This window comes from Dermacentor silvarum, chromosome 1 (assembly GCF_013339745.2).
Source record: "Dermacentor silvarum isolate Dsil-2018 chromosome 1, BIME_Dsil_1.4, whole genome shotgun sequence".
In the NCBI taxonomy this organism is placed as follows: Eukaryota; Metazoa; Arthropoda; class Arachnida; order Ixodida; family Ixodidae; genus Dermacentor; species Dermacentor silvarum.
This window is the reverse complement of record NC_051154.1, coordinates 75,569,088-75,593,321: the sequence shown is the minus strand read 5'-3', so window position 1 is coordinate 75,593,321 and position 24,234 is coordinate 75,569,088. Positions and strand designations below refer to the sequence as shown.

The 24,234-nt window shown below is 47.3% G+C and overlaps 1 protein-coding gene across 11 annotated transcripts in view; it reads left to right on the top strand.

Annotated features, from left to right (window-relative positions):
- LOC119466299 (chromodomain-helicase-DNA-binding protein 7-like) overlaps positions 1-24,234 on the top strand; it is a 554,757-nt gene that overhangs the window by 13,159 nt on the left and 517,364 nt on the right. For 10 of the 11 annotated variants that reach the window (XM_049669819.1, XM_049669863.1, XM_049669847.1 and 7 more), the window contains exons 6-12: positions 1,712-1,824; positions 1,902-1,957; positions 2,435-2,660; positions 13,164-13,334; positions 20,083-20,210; positions 20,283-20,430; positions 20,523-20,630. In XM_049669819.1, the coding sequence (XP_049525776.1) occupies positions 1,712-1,824; positions 1,902-1,957; positions 2,435-2,660; positions 13,164-13,334; positions 20,083-20,210; positions 20,283-20,430; positions 20,523-20,630 (950 nt within the window). The remainder of the gene's footprint in view (positions 1-1,711; positions 1,825-1,901; positions 1,958-2,434; positions 2,661-13,163; positions 13,335-20,082; positions 20,211-20,282; positions 20,431-20,522; positions 20,631-24,234) is intronic. The other variant, XM_049669824.1, reaches the window with a different exon arrangement.

The following is a 24,234-nucleotide window of genomic DNA, read 5'->3' as shown; positions in this document are numbered from 1 at the left end:
CGCTGTTGCTGCCGTGCCGGCCCGTGCTCATGCGAAGCGTGCCGCTATGGACCCTGTGTTGCGCGCACGTGTAGAAAGTTCAATACCATCGGACTCTGTTCACGCAGCTAATCAGACCGCTAAGCACGACTTTGTTGGAACGTGACCAATTTGGCGTTTGCGTTGCGGGCTGTAATTACCAATTCGCAAGTGTGCACAAGCGAGCAACATGACGAAGCAGAGCAGGGAGCGCGCGTACCTGCTAGCAGACTTACCAGAAGTTGTAGGTTCTTGTTCGACCAATCACCAGATGACATCACCTCATGCACCCTGGTGACATTGTGACGACCGATGGGGATACCGGAAAGGCCAGGAGAGGAGGACGGCATTGTTTTTTTTATTTTGCGGTGCGCCTACGGCGTGTAACACTGCAGCGTTTGGCATTGTTGATCCTGACGGCATTCTGAATTCGATGGGCGTGTTTATTTGAAACTCACAAACACTGGCATGGCGCTCTTTGGCCATACTTGGCCCTTGCGCCATTAAACACCATACATCATCATCATTTATTTGAAATGTTCTAAAAATATCTGAGCTGGTTTAGGGGCCCTTTAAGGTGTGGTAACCCTGGGTCGATATGAGAACGACAAGACGCTGACGCTGATTGGCCTACTACTCAGCACAGTGTGTTGCTGAGACATCACAATAGGCGGACAGCAACACAACCGACAGGCGCAAGTTGTGGTAGCGCGACTGGCCTTCCTGTCGACAGCACGAACAAAGTCAGCGTGCCAACCATGATCGTTTGACTGAACCCCATACGATCGGTTGTCAAACCGACAATGCGCAGCCTTCGCTTGTATATATAATTAATCGCAGTTAAAATGAGTTCAAACATGTCTTCGAAGTTGAAATGAACAGCTTCAGTCCTTTCAAGCCATGCACATGAAGTTTGAGCCAATGTTGATCCTGTTCAGCGTAGGTAGAGTTATGCCTGGCCTTGTTGAGTTCGTGCACCTGTTACTGGTGGACCTGAACTTGAATAAAAGCAGTTACGATGAAGGAAACTGCTCTTATAGTTCATTTGTGGCCCTATATCAGCGACAACAAACTCCAAGGTAGCTGTGTCGGTAGACGGAACTCAGCGTGCCTTTCTTAGCCGCACTGTTAGCACAACAGCGCGCTCTGGCCTGCTCACCCTGTAGTCAGTGAGTGCTACGTGACTTGCAGGAATGACATGCTACCCCAGAGAAGGCATTAATAATTAATTGTGATCCACGAGACACACAATCTACGCACCCTCAACATGGGCAGCGAAAGCCCTGGCACCCTTCCGAAATGTTCCCAGCGGTGTGCGGCAGAGGGCAGCACAAGAACATGAAAAAGGTGGATTGGTATATTTATCTCGGGAAACAAGTTTGACTTTACGGCTCATTCTGCTATCTAAGGTTCAGTAAAGAAGAAAACATGAGCAAATTGTTATCACAACAGTCACATTTTTTAAAACAAAACCCTGTCCTGAAAGCATCACTTATTGTAAGAGTAATATTGCAGCTTTGTAACTGACATTTAGTAACTGACATTTGTAACTAACATTTGTAACTGACATGGAGAGAATTCGGAGTGTTTAATCTACGTGCTTAGCGTGGCTGTTTTTCAGTGCTACTTTGATTTGTGTAATGCTGTTTTTTATATATATAATACATGTACTCTCATTTTGTACTCTGTCCAGATTTTCCTCAGGATAGAGTGCCGGTAGTTTTAGCACCCCTGCTTTACAGCGAAGCATCTGATGTGCTCATGGTAAAAGGAATGACTGAGCCAGCTTCAAACATGTCGAAACCTGTAAGGAAATTGTGGTGTCTTTGGGCTGAATGCAAGCCTCGCAGTTGCGTCCTTAATTGTATTTGTTCTTTCTTCAGATGGAACTGTCACACGTAGACCTCATCAAAGAAGTCGGCTATGGATTCACTGCAAGGTTAGTCATACACAAGCTTTCCATCTTACGCTTATGTGCATATGTGTTTATACTGCTGAAAAGCACCTTGTTTGCGATACATAAGCTTTTATTCGCAAACAGATCATTTGCTGTTCTTGACCAAATGTAAACATTCACAATAATTCTCAGGCTCTGAATTTGGCCACATCTTAAGACTGCATGGTCCCATAGAAAGCAATGGGACGTATAGTGTGGATTATTATAGGACCAGTTACTTGCAGTTTGTAGGCGAATACTAAAATTTATAAAAATTTGATCCTCGTGAAAATAGTGTCATTTTAGTTTCATTTTCTGCATGCTTATTACAAAGTTCTTTCTAAATGCACGTGTTGCTTATGCCTTGTTTTCTTCTCTCTCACCCCAGCCTCTTCCTATGGTCAGTAAATTTTCAACTTGTGTGTTGTGTCTGCAATTGTAAAGGCACTCACGGATGATGTTTGGTTTTTGTGGGCACAGTGTGGAGGAGTGTCGCCAGAGCCTCATCCAGATGGGTCTGCGGGACCCTGGGCCATGCATGGTGGCCAGAGTTCTGTCCATGATGGCCAACACCCATACAGGCCTTTCTGAGCCACTCCAGGGCCTTGGGCCATCAGCGGCATCTGCTTGGGGGGCTGACAAGGATGCCAATACAAGCCATGTTACTTGGAACATTGACATTTTCATTCAGGCACTCTATGACTTGGTGGGTTTAACATCCTGTACTTTGCCCCTCTTACACTTGTAGTGCTGCTAACTAGTTGCTACTAGCAACATGATTGCATGCAACAGTGGTTTGTTCTTGGGTTCACGTTGCTTTCAAGAGGAAGCTTTAGCTTAGAGCTCCCATCCATATACAGTATAGACCAATTATAACGTAACCGCTTATAGTGCAGGAGCGGATGTAGTGCGGTCTTTTCAGACTCCCGTTAATTTTCCCATAGAACTCCATGTATACACGTATCGCTTATAGTGCAGTTGCGGGAAAAGAAATACCAGTTACAGTGCGGCTGTCTGGGAGTACGGAAGTCAGCGGAGACGGCGAACGCTCCCCTCAAACGGGCGCCCCAAAGAGTGCTCAAGGAAGAATGAGAGACGAAGTGGAGGAGAAGGGCACATGGTGCGAACGAACAGCCAGTGAGGCTAAAACCAGAATATTGAGTGCAAGTCGTGAAGTATTACGACGTGCATAGCGAGCGAGGGCCACGAAACTGCCAACGCCGGCCAACGCTCGCTTCACGATAACAGCAGGAAACGAAACTTCAGGGAGCAGGCGGCACGGCACGGCGAAGGGCGCACGCGGAGACCGTGGAATGTGAGGGAGGAGGGCGGCAGGGAAGCGGATTTCGCCTTGGCAACTGTGCCGCTTCGGTGGCTGCCTTCGCCCTCCCTCACTTTCGACTGTCGCCGTGCGCGCCCGCAGCCGTGCAGGCGCCGCCGCTCCAGCCGGCCCGGCGCCAGCTCCCCGAAGTTTCGTTTTCTGCCGTTATCGGGAAGCGGGCGTTTGCTGGCGTGGGGCAGTTTCGTTGGCCGGCCTGGGACAGCGCCGCTGCTTCCCTCTGTGCCGTAGCCGCAGCGTGCAAGGTCAACACGCAAGTAGAAGAAAGGGTTCACTGCCATTTTCTACGCGTGGCTGAGACGTCGTTACGTACCCGCATGTTCCGACGCATTGCAGAATCGGCGACCTTGCCATTGAGAGAGGGTGAAATTTTCGCCGCGTTTTTTTTTTTGTTTTTTTTGTTCGCGCGCGACATTGAGGGGGGTCTCCTAAACTTAACTCTATGGCGGTGCCGGAGCAATGCCGGTTGGAGGTGCCGCCGCGTGATTTGGTTTGAATTAACGATATTCGATTGAATGCAAATGTTCCAGCCGCATTCCTCGACTGTTGCATACGCGTGGCGGCTTGGTGTGCATGTTTTGCATGTGTGCGGGCCTTGGAAATTGTTGCTTTGGTTATAGTGCGGTACCGCTTATAGTGCAGATACTCGCGACCCCGTCGACTTACGTTATAAGCGGTCTACACTGTACATGGGAGAGAAAAATCTTTTTTTCTCGGCAAGCACTGCACTGATTTTCTTTACTGTACTGTGCTGTATGTTAACTGTATGTTAATTTGACATAGATTATACAAAGTAATTGAGAATTATGAAATTTATAAAGAAAACTGTGGTATTAAGTTTACTACTGCCAACTTGGCAATAAAAAAGTATATCAATTTTGCAAACAGCAGCTAATAATACATCAAAAATAGAGAAAATTGGTTTATTGTACTTCACTCTGAAATACCAATCATTTGGCAGTAGGATATTTGCGAAACCCTCATAAGCATTAACAATTTCATGTAAGCTGTAAATTTATCACATTTGTCCGCTTGAGGTGTTCTAACAGATTCAGTTTACAGAATCGCTATATCGGTTTTTGTTTCAGAGTTACGAATGTGTAAATTTCATGCTTCTATTCTTTTCAGATTTTTGGCTTTGTAAAAAAAAAAATTTCGGTTCTCGATCAAATTTCTGTTTCTTACAATTGCTAGAATTTCACTTTCTCTCAAATGCAACAGTTATTCAAATTGGTCCAGCAGTTGTCTAATGCGATATTTATGCATTTTGCATAATGCATTTTGCATGCATTATGCTTTTCACGGCGCTCCTGTGGGTGCCGCCATGCTCGATTGCCTCAGCTGCCTTTGTGTTTACAATTGATGTGCATGACGCCCGCTGCAGCTCAGCAAACTTTTGTTTTGGTGGATATCGTAGACGGTGATTGGGTGGACAACACGAAGCTTAAGCCACAGTTTTCAGAGGACATGCAAATGCTTTTGGTGCTCATTAGGCTTTGTCCAAGCAGTGTGAGCAGTGTCTATGGTGATTGTGCTAAAAGCGGGGCTAGAAATGTATTGCAAGCTGTCATAACTTTCCGCTTATGAATTAAATCAGGATAGGTTTGTTTTACTCTTCGTTATTTATTTGGCAAACACTTTGAAGCAGCGGCTGGTCATGTGTCTGACTCAGTAAAGTTGCTCGGTGTGGTCACTATTCGATTGTTTATTTTCTGCATAATTGCTCAAGGGTGTGCTCAGTTGTGATAGATTTGTGCTTGCTGCGCGCAAAGGCTTGGAATGTAGATGTTTTGCACTTTGTAATAGCTTGTAGCACAGACGTATTATCGCTAGTCACTTGCTTTTTCTGTGGGACGTCATGAAATGTTGAGCTTCAAAATTCGTGTGTAGTCTGTGTAGTTGCAGTCACCCATGCTAAACATCGGTGCAATGATTCTCAAGTACGCGCCCATTCACTTAATGGTCATACGTTGGTGGAATCGTTCTATAATATATATTCACGATATAACGAAGTTTTTCGAAAACTTTGTTATATCGAGAATTTCGCTATATCGAGGTTTCGTAATTCAATAGAACTGAGATGGGGAAATAAAAATACTTTGTTACATCGTGAATTTTGTAAAATTGAGGTATGTTATATCGACGTTTGTGTGTGTGTGTGTGTGTGCGTGCGTGCGTGTGTATAGTTAAGGTAGTAAAACATAAATACTCCAAAAGGTAGATGGGAAAACGGCGCCGCGGTATCTCAATGTTAAACGCATGGCATGCGTAATGCGAACCTTGGGATCGTTCCCCACCTGCGGCAAGTTTTTTCATCCACTTTAATCTCCATTAAATTATAATTTTCTTTAATTCAGTTAGTAAGTACAAGTTATTTCCCCTATGCTGTCTTTGGTATTCTGTGTTTGTTGGCGTTCTATGATATGATTACTAAAATCGGGCCCCTCAGTTCTGTTCTTCTTGTTCATTACATAACAAGGGTATCGAATCCGGCAGCATTGATACCTTCAGGTAGCATATGTGGGCTTTTTGAGCTGTTGCCTTCACCCAAAAAGATCACGTACTCATGACGCCTGCGGAAGAAAGGATGTTCCACATCCGCCGCCTAGGTTTGCTAGTGGTGGTGCTGGCTAACACTCCCAGGGTTAGTTATAGTAGTAAAACATAAATACGCTAGAAAATGGATGTAAAAACGGCGCCGTGGTAGCTCGAAGGTAAAAGCATCGCAAGTGTAATGTGAAGACGTGGGATTGTTCCCCACCTGCGGGAAAATGTTTTTCATCCATTTTCATTAATTTATCATTTCTTCAATTCGCTTAGTAAGTACAGTGAAATCTCGTTTCTATGAACCCCACATTGACGAACTTATCAAATTGACGAACTTTGCAGAGCTCCCCTGCTGACGTAGTGTCAATGTAAAAATATTTCAGTACTACGAACTTCAGAATACCGAACTTATCAGAATAACGATTTTATTCAGTTGCTGTGTCATGTTAACGCCTCAGTACTACGAACTGGTATTCAAAAATCTGGGATTCTTTGATTTCCGTGTATCCAGTCACGGCAGCCGAAACAGGAGGCTAGCAGACAAGGCGTAGAAAATGAACGCCGCGGCGCACGGGTCCAGAATACCTGAGATGGCGCCTGAGGAAAAAAAAAAATACGCTGGCACGCAGCATCGACGCGTTGTAAAAGCGGGGCGGCCGCCTCTCGAAAGGCCAATGGCCAACGATAATCACTCCACGAGTTCCGAAAAAGACTTGAAAGCAGTGAGACGATCACACGAATTGGTGACAGCGGCATGTCACAAGGGAAGTGGCTGTCGCCAATGCGCGCATACAGGTTCTTTCATGCAAGCCTTTTCCGTACCACCCAATTGTCAGATGACATGCCAGCGCGCATTGCATTGGGGTTCTTGCTTTGCCCAGGGGGTGCTATAAAAATGGTGCTAAAGAGCGCCCTCTGTCCTGAACTGGGTAGTACCAAGCTCGGTCGTCTGCTTCGGAAAGCTCGTTTACAATATGAACCCGCCACTTTCGGTTGTGTTGTACCACGGCCCGCAGCGAATATCGGGCGCCGAAGATTTTTTCAGGGGTGGCACTCTACTTAAACGCAAGAAATTATGCAACGCCGAATACGTGTATGTGTATAAGCGGCGAAGTTTTAGCGCGGTGTCAATTGCAAGTGAAGCGAGTTTGGTACGAAGTTGAACTTCAGGTAAGGTTTGCACGCTGCTAGATTCAGGCGCACAAACGCGAGGAAATGCTTGCTATAAATGAATTCACAGCAGCAATAAGCAGACATGTGTACGGTACTATTCGAGCGCACCACGGTATGCGCCGCGACGGCAGCGGCCTTTCAGTTCGCCTCAAAATGGCGGGCCTCCTGCAATCTTTGTTGACTGCATGCCGCTAGACAAGTAGTTATCCCTGCGCTGTAGTAGTGGCCACCTGTCCCTTTGCAACTGATAAATAACTGATGCAATGCATATGAGCTCGTACTAACGTACTACGTGCGAATAACGCTGCAGCGCGAGCTCGTGCGCTGCTTGCTTGATGTAGCTTTGAATGACAGCGCTCGAACATCGATGTGCTGTAATCCAGGGGTTCTCAAGTACGTTCATCCCAGGGAACCCTGCTAAGCTCCATAAAGTGCCAAGGACCCCCCTCCCCCCCCGCCCCCCCGAATTAACCGAATGTCGAATTATCGAGGGTATCAAGAAAACAATAAACAAATGCTTAACTACGTCAACACGCTTTTATTTACTCAATGAATAATGAAATCTTGTTTCTATTTAGCACAAGACCAGTGCGCAAGCTGAAATTCTCATCTCGTGACTGATCAGCGCTAGCAGCGGCGAAGGCCTCGCGATATCCTTCGCGGCGTGTGTCTTCATCTGAGATCGGGAATCACCCGATTATTTTTTTGCCACTCAGCTGCTCGCCAACAAATTATACGTGCATCGCGATATAGCCGGTGCTCTTCATCTTCGACAGCTTTGCACTGAGTCAAAGCGAAACTGCTGCTTGCCACAACCGCTGCGGACGAAACCGCGGCCGCTATCGACACGATCATAGACGGCGACCTTGCGGTTCAGAAGGCAGGCGACTGACGCGTGCACCTAGTCAAATTGAAACTACCATTCGCTGTTAGAAGTGCGGACGAAACTGCGGTCGCTATGGACGCTGCCATGGGAGGTGACTACGCAGTTGTGAAGGCACGCAGCCGACGCGCGCACCGAGTGAAAACGAAACTACTATTTGCGCAACTGCTGCGGACGAAACTGCGGTGGTTATCGACGCGATCATAGATGGCGACTACGCACTTATGGAGGCACGCGGCTAGCCGCCAACGCGGTGTTACGCATGGCGATAAACGGAAGAATAAAGGCTCTAAAGGCACAATTAGGGCACGAAGCGCTTTGGCGTTGCTGTCAGTCATGTGCCGCATACGATTGCCCCTGAGGGCCACGGCGATGCGGACTGTGCTGCTTCATTTCAGTTGGATGCTACGCCGTTCTTGCTCTTCTGCGGCGCGCATTTGTGGCGCTCTGCGCATTATTATTTTTTTTATTCCTCCAACGTATACGTCAGTGCGCACGCTATTGGCACCTACCCTAACTTCAAACGGGAGAAATGCGCATGTTGGTAAGTTACGGCCTCCGAGATTCAGGTGCGAAAGCTTAGGCGCGCTGCCCGTTCTCGGAGGTTGGGTGGCTAAGTTCGCGCGTTGCTGTTACGCACTGTGATGTGCTTTTTGACACTCGGGCATGGGTAATGGAGGTTCTTTGGATGGAGTGCACCTTGTGTTCGCCGTTTTAGCCACTCGTCGAGCGCGGGACCAGGGAAAATTTATCGGGGGCTTGCGGAAACCGTAGGTTCCGCGGAACCCACTTTGAGAACCCATACTGTAATCAATACTGCCTTGCTGCGTTGCCTCAACGTGCTGGCTTGAGGTCACGGATTAGCACATTTAACTCTCAAACTCGTGCTGCTCGTTGTGGGATAGTGAAGTTATCCAGCGCGCCCGACCCTCCACTTCGTGAGGCTTTGAAGGAAAACAGTAGAATCTGAGGTTGGGATTCAGGCCTTCTTGCTCGCGGCAGCTCACGACGCAGCGGTAACGACGGTGATGCTTTTTCGAGGCTGAGCTAGGTCTCTCCGGATCGGCGTGGCCGATTCCTTCTGATTCCAGCATTACGTGCCACGGCACATGGAGAGTCCGTTTTCCTTAAACTAGGCTGCGGCCAGCTCGTGGCGTGGTCTGTGAGAAGTGAAGCTTTTTCGCACTCGCAACAGGGCAGACAAAAGTGTGAATCGACGCAAAAATCGGGCTAGAAACGTGCTTCGCTACAGCCAGGGCTCTATACTACCCAAGCTGGTACTACCCAGATTACTTTTCTCGCCGCCACCAGGCGCCACTACTATACCCCAAACTCCAGCACAAGACGCCCATGGATCCGTCCCTGGTTTAGGACAGCGTCCTTACGCTCTACATTGGCCCAGTGTTCCTGAAGGCCCCGCATGGACGGATATTCCAACGGCGCAGCTCAGTAGAGCAGTGTGACCAGCGGGGCCAGAAGGCGCGCATCGGGTGGGGCATCACTGCAAAATACTTTCGTTCTTGGCTCGCGCTTTTTCTTTCCGAGGCAGGGTAACAGTGGGTGAGCTGAACAGTCAGGCGAGCCGTTCTTTCTGAGAAGGTCCCGAAGTGACAATTGGCACGCGCAGGACTGTTCGAACACTAGCTGAGGCGACAACTCATCAGGTTTTGCGAGCGCATGTTTCGCCCAGACAAGTGTCGCCTGGCAACGAAGGCGTGTCTCTTCCTTCTTTCGCCCTTCTTTCCACACGCCTCTTTAACGCTTTCTGCGGTCGTAGTAGCTACGCACGCGGAAAAATTTAACCTCCGATCCCGGCTGGGATCGTATAAAAAAATCAAAAGGAAACAGACCCATAAAGGGTTCCAATGAGCCGCCGCGAGGAGATGCAGGCCTAGCTAAGTGGTCCCCGCTCACTGCTCAACACGCAGCTTTCGAGCCCACTCCTGGGACTGCGCCCCACTGACGTCCTAGCCAGCGTTTCTGGCGCCCGGTTCCCAGAGCCAAAGATACAGAAAGGAGGCTACTTACATATGTACTGGGAAAATCGACCACCGCGTCGACTGCTGCACTCACTCGCTTCGGGCGTACTCTTAGGAGAAAACTCGCTCCAAATCTCAGCGTTGATATAATCTCGACCGGGTGAGGTGGGTCGTCACCGCAGGAATCAGGAAACGACGATGAAGGCGGGCTGGTGATGATGAAAAATAGAAAAGATTGTATTCACTTCATTGGTACATGGTTTTGACTCTATCCGAGTCTCGAGCGGTTCTGATTAACACGGGGGCCAGGACGGCCTTAAATCCCCTCGTGGTGGCCGGCATTTCCTTCGGGGAAGTCCTCTCTCCGGTGGTCAAGTTGATGACCTCCTCGCCCTCGGGTCCTCCTTCTTGGTAGCTCGCCGTTTTCGTCTGCTCCGTAGAGGTGAGAGCTCTCTCGGGGCTGGAGGGGATTATCTCGTCACGGGAAAAGCGCTGGGGCTTGCTTCCCACATTGGAGAGATACAGATTCCAGGCATAACCTGCCGATGACTACTTCGGCGAACTTGTGGAAGTGTCAGACCTCTGTCGGGCGGACAAGTTGGCGACCTCCTCTCCCTCGGGTCTTCCTTCTTGGTAGCTCGCTGTTTTCGTCTGCTCCGTAGAGGTCAGACGCTCTCTCGGGGATGAAAGAGGATTATCTCGTCACGGGAAAGGCGCTCGAGCTTGATTCCCACATTTGACAGGTGCAGTTCCAAGCTGATCATAACAGTGTCTACACGAGTTCGGCGACACTGGTGCAGCGTTAATTCGCACTCTAGAAAGCACCCGCCCAATCTAGCTAGCAATCACGCCTTTGGGTGAGGCCTAACGCTGATCCGAACAAAGCCTTCAGGCTTCCTTGCATCCGAACCGATCGTCGTCCCGTTTTCCAAGAGCTTGCCCCACGTCGGGAACGCCAAAATGTCGGGATAAGAGGGGGGATGACCACTGCGCTCTGCCTAGACACACCGAGTCTCGCGGTTGGCGCAGGCCTGCGCATTAACCGCGGTCCGGTACAAGCTCGAGGAAACAATAGAGGACAACCACGTGTACACTCGGAAAGCATTTATTACGACTGCAACTAACACTTCGAGCAGGCCAGCTAGCTATAGTGACATCGCTGAGGGTTCCCTCGAAGAGAATAATACACTAGGTAAAGAAGGGTTTCCGACTTACCAACTGGGGAATACTGGAAGGCCGCGGCGTTTGCCGTGGCAAGAACGCGGTTGACTAACCACGTGCGGGAATACAAGAGCGACGGCGGAGACTTCCGCCGTCGCCGCTTGCTGGGGACCCAAAGAGACTCGGGCGATGTCAGAGGGATCTCACCTGACCCACCCGGTGGCGCTGCTAGTGCTTGCGATTCTCGTACGCCGCCCGCGGAAGGAAACTTTCCCCTCTCCCTGGCGCGCATGCATCTGCCGCGACGTTCGCTGCGTGTGCGGCGGTCATGGGACCCGAGGGTTCTCACAAAACCTGTTGCCTGTGGCACGAATTCGAGTATTGGCTTCAGGACTGGCTGAACTTACCAGTGCATTGCTTTGGAAGTGCCAATACAGTATTTACATGGGGTTGCCTTGACATGGTTAAAGGGGGAAGTGGGTTCTAGAAAAAAAATTTATTTTTCTAGATATGGTGCTGAAAACTTGTACATACAGTGGAATCTCGTTGACATGACTCTGCATAATACGTTCTTCGGGATAATACGTTTTTTTGTTATATATAATTTTTTTCTTATATACAATTATGTTGGAATAAAAATTTGTCGCCGTTTCACCCGAAAGGCGAAGCACCAATTGCGATAGTAAATTAGTAGAGAGCTATACGGAGTAAGGATAGTAGTTTTATCAGCTGTTTTACTTGGACGTGTGGCAGCACCAGCAACGCGCAGAACTGTTGTTGATGCCGTCGGCGTTTTGCCCGCGTTCGCACCGAACAAGCGCGGCGTTTTTATATAAATACGTATTTGGTGCCGCAGCTAAACGTCGCCTCCCCTCCTTCCCTCCTGTCCCCCCACAGCCTTTTGCGCGACGGAAAAAGTTGCGTTTCCTCTCTATATATGGAAAGGAGGAAAGAGACGCTTAATTCTGCAGCCCTTCAGGGAGCACGGCGCAGAACGCGCGTTTGCTCTCCGACGTGCGTTCGCTCCCCGTGAAAGCGTGCGTGTCTCGCGCCCTATCACTTGCACATACAGCGTCCGGAGCGCGGCGACAATTTCATCACCGTTGTCGTCATACGGAACCTCACGGCGACGGCAACGGCAGAAATCTGCTTTGGAGTGTCCATATAATTGCTATCGCAATAATACGATTTTCGGATGATACGTTTTATTTTCCCGTTCCTAGGAAGATTGGATCAATGAGATTCCTCTGTATATGTAATGTTGTCTGTAGTGAATATGCAGTCCATTTTGTTTCTCTCTCCTGATTCAAATTTTATGTGAGCTTCCTTGAAATAATTTTATGCAATAGACTTGAAATATAGGGTATCAATTGCTTCTGTGTGATTCAAGGAATGCCTTAAGACCAACCTTATTGCTCTGCCTTATCTAGAACAAGAGTTGCGAGACTTCAAAGTAAAGCACAAAAAAAAAAATTCTTATTTTTCTTGTCGAAGCCTTGCGCCTCGTGTTCTTGGTAAGGCAGAGCAATTTGGATGGTCTGATGGCATTTCTTGAATCGTACAGAAGCCATTGGTACTCTATTTAGCTACATCTAAGGAACAGATAGTTTGCAAACTTTGGAAAAAAATATACATTCGCATAAAAACATAACCGATGGAGGTAAAAAAAAAACACCTCTTATTTGAAATAAGCGCATAACATTACATACATGTACAAGTTTCCAGCACCATACCTCGAAGAATAGATTAAAAAAATTTTTGGTCAGAGACCCACGTTTCCCTTTCAATTCTGAATTGAAAAGGAAGAATATTTGTCCCATAGTGTGATGTAAATGTAGCAACAGGTGGTGTTGAGTGTGGTGGGGCAGAGGATAGGTGTGTGTGATGTGCCCTAATTTTATGCCAGCAGTGGAGGCCAGCCATGGCCTGTGACGCACAGTTGGTACAACATCTGAACACAGGCCATGGGAGGAACCTCAAGTTTTATCTGTGACCAAGTAGATCTTTGTGTGCTGCAAGGGATTGATCTATAATGCAATGGCCTTCGGTACATAGGTAATCAGTTTTGCATAGTCTTGGTAAGTGTAAGTTTTTAATTTTAATACATGTTTTGTTGTACTTTTGCAGGTACCAACGCTGAACTGGAAAGAAGTCGTTAGTGAACTGGACTTTCCAGGCTTCTTTGTGAAGGATCGACAAGGCCTGAAGATACTCTGGCATGGCTTGTGCAGAGGGTTGGGCAGTGAGCCCTTCCCTACAGACCGCTTGTACAGAATTTGGAGGAACCCAGAGTCCCAGGTGGGGCTATCTGCAGTTTTTCATTAGCATAAAAGTAGTACTAGTGCAGTTTCAAAAAGACTGCAGTAGATGTATATGCAAGTTTTGAAATTCTTATATAACAAATGTTAGTGGTTTAAGGTGAGGTGCGCTGGTAGCACAATGCTTGAAAAAACGCAACACCTATAAACAGATGTGCAAGTGCCAGTACCTGCATTTGTGACCTACTCCAGCTAATGTTAGTCCAGAGGCGGTATTGTGTAAGAGTCTACCTAGTGGACTGTCCATTTCGGCGGCCGCTGATTCGATGCTGCTTGATGTTGAGGAAGGTGCCAGCAAGTGTCTCCTTCCTGCATGTCAAGCAGCAGCGAATCAGCGGCCGCCAAATAGACATTTCATTAGGTAGACTCTTACAGAATACCGCCCCAGGATAACATTGCTGCTGTGTGAAGAAAATTTTGTTGGGTTCATGTGCTAACAAGGGTGTTATGTGGTTGCTCAAAGAAGGCCTCAACTTTGTGCGACTTCAATGCACTTCAGTCCTGTAGCACAGAATTCCATGTTCTCTTGTGTAAGCATTCTGCACAAAATGTGAGGGCAAGGGGAGGGGAACTGTGGCTTTAGTATTTTGTAAATGGTCATTCGTGTTAATAATCACCAGGGATTTTGAGAACCGACATACAATAGTTTTGTTGATGAAACATTGAAGACCCGACTTAACAAAAGTTCGTGATTTCACTGTTGTGTGTTTGGAAGCAGTCAGATTTGTTACCTCTCAGCAGTATATAACTTTTTTTTTTCAGCAATCATTAACACTGCAACTATTCATGGTTAATGCTCTATGATGGTGTATATGTTTGCCGGCGCCGTGTGCACTGTTTGCTAATTACTGAACATACAATGGCGACCCATAAAGAGGGGAATGTGCAACCATGAAGGAGGGGAGAAGGGAGCTTCAACACACAGGGGTGGAGTTCCCTAGGAGATAATGAAACTTTGAATAGTGGAGAACTTTGCCTAAAGGTGTAATTGCGGCAGTGCCGCAGCGCACGCCACACTGTCGCAAAGCCAGATCATGTAACCCATCCCCCGACATTAGTGTTAAATTTTTTGAATTTTTAGTGAGTTATGTGCGCAAAACTACGGTACTTTGTTATATCCATTACCTCGTTATATCCATTCTTGCATGTACTGCAATATAGACCTCAATGGGTATGTGAAGGGGAATTTCGCTTCGTTATATATGTATGCAGTATTGTTGTGACAAAAATGTGGTCAGATTGAGCTATTGTTAGCTTTCAAGTGCAGTATAAGCTTTCTTAATGAACCCTTTATGGACGAGTGTTGCGTCCAGGAAGCATAGGTCGGCAGTGTGGGAGAACACTCACTCACACTCACTCACCATAATTTTTTCCAGGCCCCGCACTCACTCACGTTCGCTCACCTCCACTCACACTCACAGCACTCACTCGCACTCACTTCTACTCACACTCACTGGCTCTCACTCGCACTCACTTCCACTCACACTCACTGGCTCTCACTCGCACTCACCTCCACTCACCTCCACTCACACTCAAGACACTCACTCGCACTCATCTCCCCTCACGCTCACATGCACTCACTCGCACTCACCTGCACTCACTCACTGGAACTCGCACTCACTGGAACTCGCACTCACTGGAACTCGCACTCACTGGAACTCGCACTCACTGGAACTCGCACTCACTGGAACTCGCACTCACTGGAACTCGCACTCACTGGAACTCGCACTCACTGACTCGCCACTCCACCCTCGCACTCACTGGAACTCGCACTCACTCGCACTCACTCGCACTCACTCGCACTCACTCGCACTCACTCGCACTCACTCGCACTCACTCGCACTCACTCGCACTCACTCGCACTCACTCGCACTCACTCGCACTCACTCGCACTCGCACTCGCACTCACTCGCACTCGCACTCGCACTCACTCGCACTCGCACTCACTCGCACTCACTCGCACTCGCACTCACTCGCACTCACTCGCACTCACTCGCACTCACCTTCGCTCACCTTCGCTCACCTTCGCTCACCTTCGCTCACCTTCGCTCACCTTCGCTTGCACTCGCTTGCACTCGCTTGCACTCGCTCGCACTCAGCTGCACTCGCTCGCACTCAGCTGCACTCGCTCGCACTCAGCTGCACTCGCTCGCACTCAGCTGCACTCGCTCGCACTCACCTGCACTCGCTCGCACTCACCTGCACTCGCTCGCACTGGCACTCACTCGCACTCACATTCACTGGCACTCACTCGCACTCACCCCTTTGAAATGAGTGCGAGTGTGAGTGAGTGAACTCATGAGTCACTGCGCCGATCTATACCGCTCACAATTCGTGTATATTAATAACGAAGCTTCCTATTTAGCACCTGTTGCATCGGGAGTGCACCAAGGCAGTGTTTTGGACCCAGCTTTATTTTTTATATACATAAAAGATTTGCCTTCCCGATTACATGGTAATATCCGTCTATTCGTTGACTATTGTATTTCGTACTGCGAAATTAGTCACTGTGATAATCACTATACATAAAATTCTGACTTTTCTTGGTGTCAGGAGTGGCAGATAACTGTAAATGCCGAAAAATCTGCAACGCTAACAGTAAGAAAGAAACAGATATCTGAATTTACTTACATTATTAATGACACACCTCTCACTTGTGCATTTCAGCGTAAATATTTAGGTGTCACTTTAACATACGCTCTCCGATGGGAAAGCCATTTTAACAAAATAAACTCAAGTGGCAATCAATGTACATGCTGAGAACTAAACCGACTCTTCTTTCTCAGAAGACACTTCGTCTTGCGCCCCCAGATAAAATTCGCTGGCCTACAAAATGCTTGTTCGAACAGTGCTGGATCACGCCAATATTGTTTGGTTTCCGTACACAAAATCACTCATTGCAAGAATGGAAAGGATGCAGAGGAAGGCAATAAGGTTATGTTTTAATAAATACAAATTAATGGATTCATTGACTAAATTATTAAAGAGAGCTCGTTTATTAACACTGCAAAGTAGAGCAAAACTAGCACGACTAAAGTTTTCGTTTCAATTTATTCATGGTGACATAAACATTGACGTCAGCCCCAAATTCTCTCTGTCCATCTCTCTGTCATTGACATTAGACGTGTGCATGCTTGCCGACCATGCTCGCTAAGCTCCCCTTTGGTCGGATTGAGCCAAGAGAGCGGGAAATAGAGGGAGAGATTGACTGTCCGTATACTTAGTCAACCGCTTAACGCGAAACAAACACACAAAGGAGAACAAAGCGGTATCTATCACTGCATCTTCGCTTTTTCTCTATGTATGCGAGCGTGCGTGTCTGTTACTCTGTGCTAACTTCGCTAGTCCCTCTTCCGCTCTGTCTGTTTATATAAGGAGCCTGTACGTGTATGTTTAAGAGGGAAGCGGGAAGAAAATGAGGAGCCATTCCACCCTCTGAAGGCGGATGACCAGCGAAGCTGTAGCAAATCACACGGTATTAAACGTCTTCACTCAGTGGAAGTCATGGCAAAATTTGCCGGTCATGATTTGGATATGTCTGCCATCAGCTCTCCAGCCCATACATATTCCCTTCCCTGGTGTATTAAAGAAAGTGTTGCAGTTTCGCCCGAAAGGCAAAGCTTCGATTGCGATAGCAAATTAGTAGAGATCTATACGAAGCAAGGATAGTAGTTTAATGGGCCGTATAAACTTGTACACATTCGCCTACTAACTAAATAGACAAGCACGGTGTCACGCGCGAACAGGTAAACATGAACGCATCTCGCTCGATGACCGCGGAAACTCGCTGTCAGAACGCTGGAGTAAGGAGGTGCAGCTATAGCCGCGAGCGAATTGACCTTCGTACTGCCTCTCGCTTCAAAGTGAACTAAACGTCGAAAAGACGGCGCATACGAAGTAACCGGCTCTAGTTGAACATTGTTCACGTCGCAAATCGCTTTGAAGAGGAGGCGCGCGCGCCCTTTTTGCACGTCGCCGATTGCTTTCCAGATACGACACCCACGCGGCCGCCACTGGAGCAAGACGACCCCCCCCCCCCCCCAAATGTGTGACGCGCGACAGAAGCAGCGCACTTCCGCCCCGTCTTTTCCCTCGCGCGCGTGAGATTGAGCAGCAAGTGTTGGCTGACCCCCGCAAGCTTGCACTCGCACACGCAGCGTACCGCTGGCACGCTGCGACAATGTTACCGTGATTGGACTTTATACGGAACCTCACAATGACGTCCAAGACCACGGCAGAAGTTCGCTTGGAGTGTCCATATAATTGCTATCGCAATATAATATATCCGCTCATGTCATTATACATTGTCTCACTCATGCCTGATTCTTAGATTATTACGACCTTAGTGAGTGGTTTCTATCTTGGCGTGCACAATCTGCTAGTGCGATAAGTCATCACCGCTAGTGAGCTTGTACACACAACGTGCCTCCATTTTTCCGCAAGCAAGGTGAACCGATATCACCTCTGCTTATCGTTCAAGCACTCACCACGTTCACACTCACTTCCACTCACAACCACTCACTCATGTTCACACTCACCTGCACTCACGTTCACTCACCTCTACACACCCAGAAGCACTCACCCCGTTCACACTCACAGCACTCAGTCACGTTCACACTCACTTCCACTCATACTCATTGGCTCTCACTTCCACTCACACTCATTGGCTCTCACCTCCACTCACACTCACTGGCACTCACCTCCACTCACTCACACTCACTGGCACTCACTCACACTCACGTCCACTCACACTCACTGGCACTCACTCACACTCACGTCCACTCACACTCACCGGCACTCACTTGCATTCACACTCACTGGCACTCACTCGCACTCACTTGCATTCACACTCACTGGCACTCACCTGCACTCACACTCACAGGCACTCACTCGCACTCACCTGCACTCACACTCACTGGCACTCACTCGCACTCACCTCCACTCACACTCACAGGCACTCACTCGCACTCACCTCACTCACACTCACTGGCACTCACTCGCACTCAAATTTTGATTGTTGAAGTTTCTGAAAAATATTTCTTCTTTTTGTTGATTATGCTATCTTCGGTGTATTTTACAGATTTAGATGAAACGTAAGTTTTTTTGCGTACGAGGTGTGTTTGCTATGACACCTTTATTGCTTATGGTACAACATTTTAAGTGCTGTCCCCTACAAAGTAGTCCCCTCTACTGGCAATGCACTCTTCCCATCTTTCTTCCATATTTGGAAAGCCTCCTGGAATGCACTTTTGGAATGGCGCGCAGGTCTCTTCTCACATTGTCCTGGATCTCCTCGATGGTTTGGAAACGATGTCCTTTCAAGGTGGTTTTCAGCTTGGGGAATAGAAAAAAAGTCTGCTGGGGGCTAGGTCCAGAGAATATGGTGGGCGGGGCACAACAGGAGTGGGGTGTTTCGCTAAGTAGCTGCGGACAAGGAGTGACACGTGAGCCGGGGCATTGTCATGACGCAACATCCAAGCCTGATTTTCCCACAATTCAGGCCTCTTAACTGCGCACAGAATCTCTGAAATGTGCTAGGATTCCCTGGTAAACTTCATTGTTTACCGTCTGACCATGTGGCAGAAATTCCTGATGGACAATGCCTTTGCAGTCAAAAAACACAACTAACATCACCTTCATTTTTTACTTACTCATGCGTGCTTTTTTTCGACGAGGAGAACGTTTGGACGCCCACTGCGATGACTGCACTTTAGTTTCAACATCATAGCCATAAACACGTCTCATCGCCTGTTATTATGTTTTCATCGTCATTGGCAGCGGCGAGCAGTTCCTGGCCGATTTCAACATTGGTCTGCTTCTGTTCGTCAGTCAACAAACGCGACACGAATTTTGCACTGACACGACGCGTCCAAAGTTTGTCACCAAAAATTTCATGACATGATCCTACGCTGATACCCACTTCGTCAGCGACTTCTCGAATAGTCCAACGATGATTTCCATGAATCACAGTTCGAACACTCTCGATGTGGTCATCATCTGTGGATGTGGAAGGTCCTTCAGGCTTGGGATCGTCACTGACCGACATTTTTCCGTCTTCAAAACGCTTGAACCAATTATAGCACTGCGTGCGACTCATACACTACATACAACCCGTATGCTTGGCTAAGCAACTGAAATGTCTCTGTGAACGTTTTCCCAAGCTTGTAGCAGAACTTCACACGCGCGCACACACGGGAGCATGAAGCATGGGAGCATGCGTGTGCGTGTGAAGTCATCACCAATCCGAAGAACAGCTTGTCAGCTTGTTCATGTGCTCACGTCAGCAGCTGTAGCTCTGAATAGCTGTTGGAAAAATCTGACATCATGGGGAGGAGCAAATACACCTGGTGCAGGAATTACAAGGTTGTGTTCCTGCCAATTTCTTGTTCTTTCTGGCTCTGCCAAGTCTCCCTCTTGCAGTAAGAATGGCTCGTCTTAAAAAAAAAAAAAATGCCCAGTTCAGATACTTTCTTCATAGGTCAGGGTCTAGAATGCCTTGTCATAGGCACATGTTAATGGAGAGATATGGAATTGAGTGAGATGGCCAGAGTGCATGGAAGTTTTTGGGTGCTCGCTAAACACAAGGGTGGTTGTGTTCAGCATACCGTTGGTTTCCCCACATTTGATGGTAAACTGCGTGTTCATAGGCATGTCAGCTTGCGCAGGATAATATTAAATAGTGGACTATTGATAATGCAGGTATAAATAGCAATCTTTCTTTTTTGCAGCTGTCATTGTTTCTCCAGATTATGAAAAATTCTGACATTGTTTGCCTGACTGACTACAAGTACCGGCCTGTGTCCATGGAGATTTTGAAGGCACTTCCTGAAGATGACAACAGAGACATTGCCAATTGGTTAGGAAGCTTTGCTTTTAACACGTCTTATGTGTTAGTATTATTCTGAAAACTTTCTTTTTCTTTTTGCAGGAAATCTTTGGACCTTGTAGAGACTCTCCTGACCTTGTCAGAGAAAGTGCAGTACTCATCGCATGTACATGATTTGTTCAAATACCCTGTTCAACATTGTCCTGACTTGCTGATGCTTGGGCTTCTACAAGCTTCAGTGAGTCCAGATGTAATATATTTCAATGTTAACCTACATTGTTGGTTGATTTAACTCCTAGCAGATATGCCCAAATTTTTTGACATACACTTATTCACTTTCAGGGACCCATGCAAGGGTTTCGTCAGGAACTCTTGACAAACCTTGTGTTTGTGTTTCTCAGCAATCATCCAAATTCTGCAATAGTGCTGCAGGCAGCTTGGAATGTTCAGGTAAGATACGTCTTGCTTAGTAGTTGGAAATTACGACAGTGAAGTAGATACTATTAGTTGTCAATCTTATGACAAAGTGTACTTTGTCAAGTATTCTTTGCTTACATAGTTTTGCTATTGAATCTTTTCAATAAACTTAGCACAGTTTTTTGGTCATGACCTGCGAGATGAGCCATTCGATGTTGTGTGTGAAATATCTGTCTGGAATGAGAATGACTGCAAAAAGCAGAGCTGTTGATGTGAACCTACCTGCCAAAAACTTGAACTGTAGCAACCAAGCCCATGAAATGTGCAGTTGTATAGTGAAGGTCATCTTTGTGCAAGTGTGGGCAGAAATTTTGTCTGCCAAGTCTGCATGTGTATTACAGGCAGGATCACTGTTCGGTCTTAACTAAAGGTTGCATAAATTTATTGTGAATTGCTTCCAGTGATACCATGCTGTTGCAGTAGCATAGTTTACAGTAAAAACTTGAATACATTTTTTTTGTATTCCACAAAGAAAAAAAACTTTACCTACTCATGTCCTGTGAATTATTGTAAACTGAATTTTGCTGATATATTTTATATTCATAACAGAAGTGATGCAGTGGGACACAAAAATTTGTAATAAATGCTTAAACATTGTGATATTATGAAAATGTCTGCTAGATATTCTATAATCATTTTCATGCCTGGCTTTGTGCACAGCTGTTGTGACGTCACTGGTTAATTTATGAATTCATTGTGGGAATTATCTTTAAAAACAGGCTTGTGCCTAATCTCCTCCAAAAGTGTGCTTGAATTGTACCTTATAGTTAGGGTCCTTCGTTTTCGGGTTGTATATATTTTCAAATTCGGGGGCTAAAAATCGGGTGTCATACTTAAAGAAAATCTGGGAGAATTTGGATTTTTATTTCCAGGCAGCCGAAAGCTTGGTTTTTTTTCTGGCAACTTTTAAAAGCAATTAAGGGGGGACGTGGCTTTGAAAATCAACTTCCTGATTTCTTCATGGATTTTGATGAAAATTGGCACAAATGTTTAGAATGTCTCCCTGATACTTCCATAAAAGTTTCAGAGTGATACCTTAAGAACATTTTATTGAGCAGAATTTTTCTCTCTTGAACTTTCTGGAGGACCTGGAGAGCTTAAAAACATGATGGAAGGCTCGTTGAGTATTGACTGCATAGCTCAATGCGTGCTGAAGGTCGTGACAGTCTTACTTTTTTTTTTTCGCAACACAAATTTTTTAGATAGTCATTTTTCAAGTTACCTTCGTACCAAGCACACTTTTGGGGTGAACGAATAGCCACGCCATAATTTATAAAATGTCAAGGTAAAAATGCGAGACTGTCTCGACCTGCACTGTAGTCCAAGGAACGTGACAAAAAAAACAGAATCAAAATAGGCTAAACGGTAACGAAGAAATCAGCTCCAGAAACTGAGCAGAAAGGCAAAAAAACAGTTTTGAGAAAACGGCTCTCAAAGTTGCACCTTCTCTTCAGTTCTCTAAAACGCACCAAAGTTGTAATCTTTGATGTGTTTTGTGACGTGGGGCTTCTTGGACATATGGCCTCTGGTCTGCTGAGCCTTCGTTCTGCCTTTTTCATGTTTGTATGGCATTCTTTACTGCTGCTCTACAAAGAGCATGGTGCCTGGGTTTCAAACCAAGTGAGGTGCAGAACTATGTGGGCATAAATATACAGTAGTTCTAGCGTTGTATCTGCAGACTGCCTCATTGATAGCAGCCTATAGTGCAGTCAGTGAGGCATTGTTTTCTTTTGGTAGAATCGACCATGTTACTGAATGAAGGCTCTCAGCAGCCTTCTGAATCATCTTCCATTGACAATGGCTATGGAGGTTAGGAGAGCCACTGATAGATAGGCAGCAATGCAGCTGCTAGGTGCTTTCCAGCCTGTACTTTTTGTATCATGCCTCACTTCTACAGCCAGGTGTCTGTGCCAGCCCAAGTGGCCTAGTGAACAGAGCTCATGATGAGGTTCTCTTTATGAAGGGGTGGTATGATAGGTGTTATTACTAGATATCGTGGCATTACGATAACAGAGTCGGCGCGCGATGTGCTAAGTCGCGGGTCGATCCGAGGTGCCGATGTGCGAAATGCCTGGTCGCGGGTCCGCGGAATAGACGCTCGACGAGCTTAGTCGCGCAGTCCGAGGTGCCGATGCGCGAAATGCCTGGTCGCGGGTCCAAACGCTCGGTAAGCTCAATCGCGCAGTCCGAGGTGCCGACACGCGAAATGCCTAGCCGCGGGTCCGAGGAATAGACGCTCGAGGTGTCGACACTCCATGAACGATGTGCCGACACGCGAAATGCCTAGCCGCGGGCTCGAGGAGTCGACGCTCGAGGTGCCGACGCACGAAGTGCCTAGTCGCGGGTCCGAGTCGACACTCGATGAGCGATGTGCCGACGCGCGAAATGCGTAGCCGCGGGCTCGAGAAGTCGACGCTCGATTTGCTTAGTCGCGCAGTCGGAGGCGCCAACGCACGAAATGCTTAGGCAAGGATCCGAGAAGTCCGCGCGCGATGTGCTTCATCGCCGAGTCGGAGACGCCTACGCGCGAGAGGCTTAGCCGCGTGTCCGAGCATTCCGTGCCCGAAGCTCGGTCGCGAAGTCCGCGTCACCGATGCTCGGAATGCTTAGCCGCGGGTCTGAGACGTCCACAAAAAGCGGGATCGGCCACACTACTGCTACGTCCACGTAGCGCCCGCTTTAACACTCGTCGAAATTACGGAAACTGTCCGGAGCTCGCGAGGACACCACAACAAGCGGAGCAGACGACGCCATCACGGAGCGAGCACCGAACCAATGGCGAACCGCGCTGGAGTCACGTGGCGGGCGCGGCCAATCGGCGGCTCCGGCACGACCTTCAATCATTTGCTTTTTGTGTGCTTGTTTCTGTATGGAGGAGATAGCTGAAGCGGCAGATTTGAAGACGGAGAAATGCGCTTTCCAACGAGACCAAGATGGCGGCGCTCGGCTGCGCCGTTCCGAAGATATCGTGGCTTGAAAAAGATTAACACAAGCATTAGTCTCTCTTTGGATACAAACGTATCCAAAGTATCTCACGAGAACATGTAAAGGCATAGAGAGCGTCTCGCTTATCATTCAATGAACTCATCTCTACAAATCCTAATTGGCAGTCATTATTAATACATGTAAAAGAAACCAAATGAACAAAAACCACAAAAAGATGGGCTTGTGATCCCTTTTGTTCTCTGCACTTAAAAAAAAAAAGAGCACAGGGCATGCTTTGCTGGAGGTGTGATGCTTTTCCTTATCTTACAAGCCCTTGTACATTATCATATGATTGGGAGCGTCTTTGTTCATCCTAGACCTGTTGAGCCTTTTTTTCTTGTCTATTGTTATTGTGTTTTCTGGTTTCCAGTCTAAGCCCTGGCAAACAAAATTAATGGAACACGAACTTGACTAATCAGTCAACCTTCTTTGAAGTGACCTAGTTGGGTAAACATTCTCACAATGTCACAGCTACTGGTCGCAATACAGAGCATCGTCAGCACTGCATTAATTCGCTTTGTAGCGCATTACTGCTGTTTAGATGTATGCGACATAACGGAAATGCGATGTAATGTATCATTGTCGTATTGGT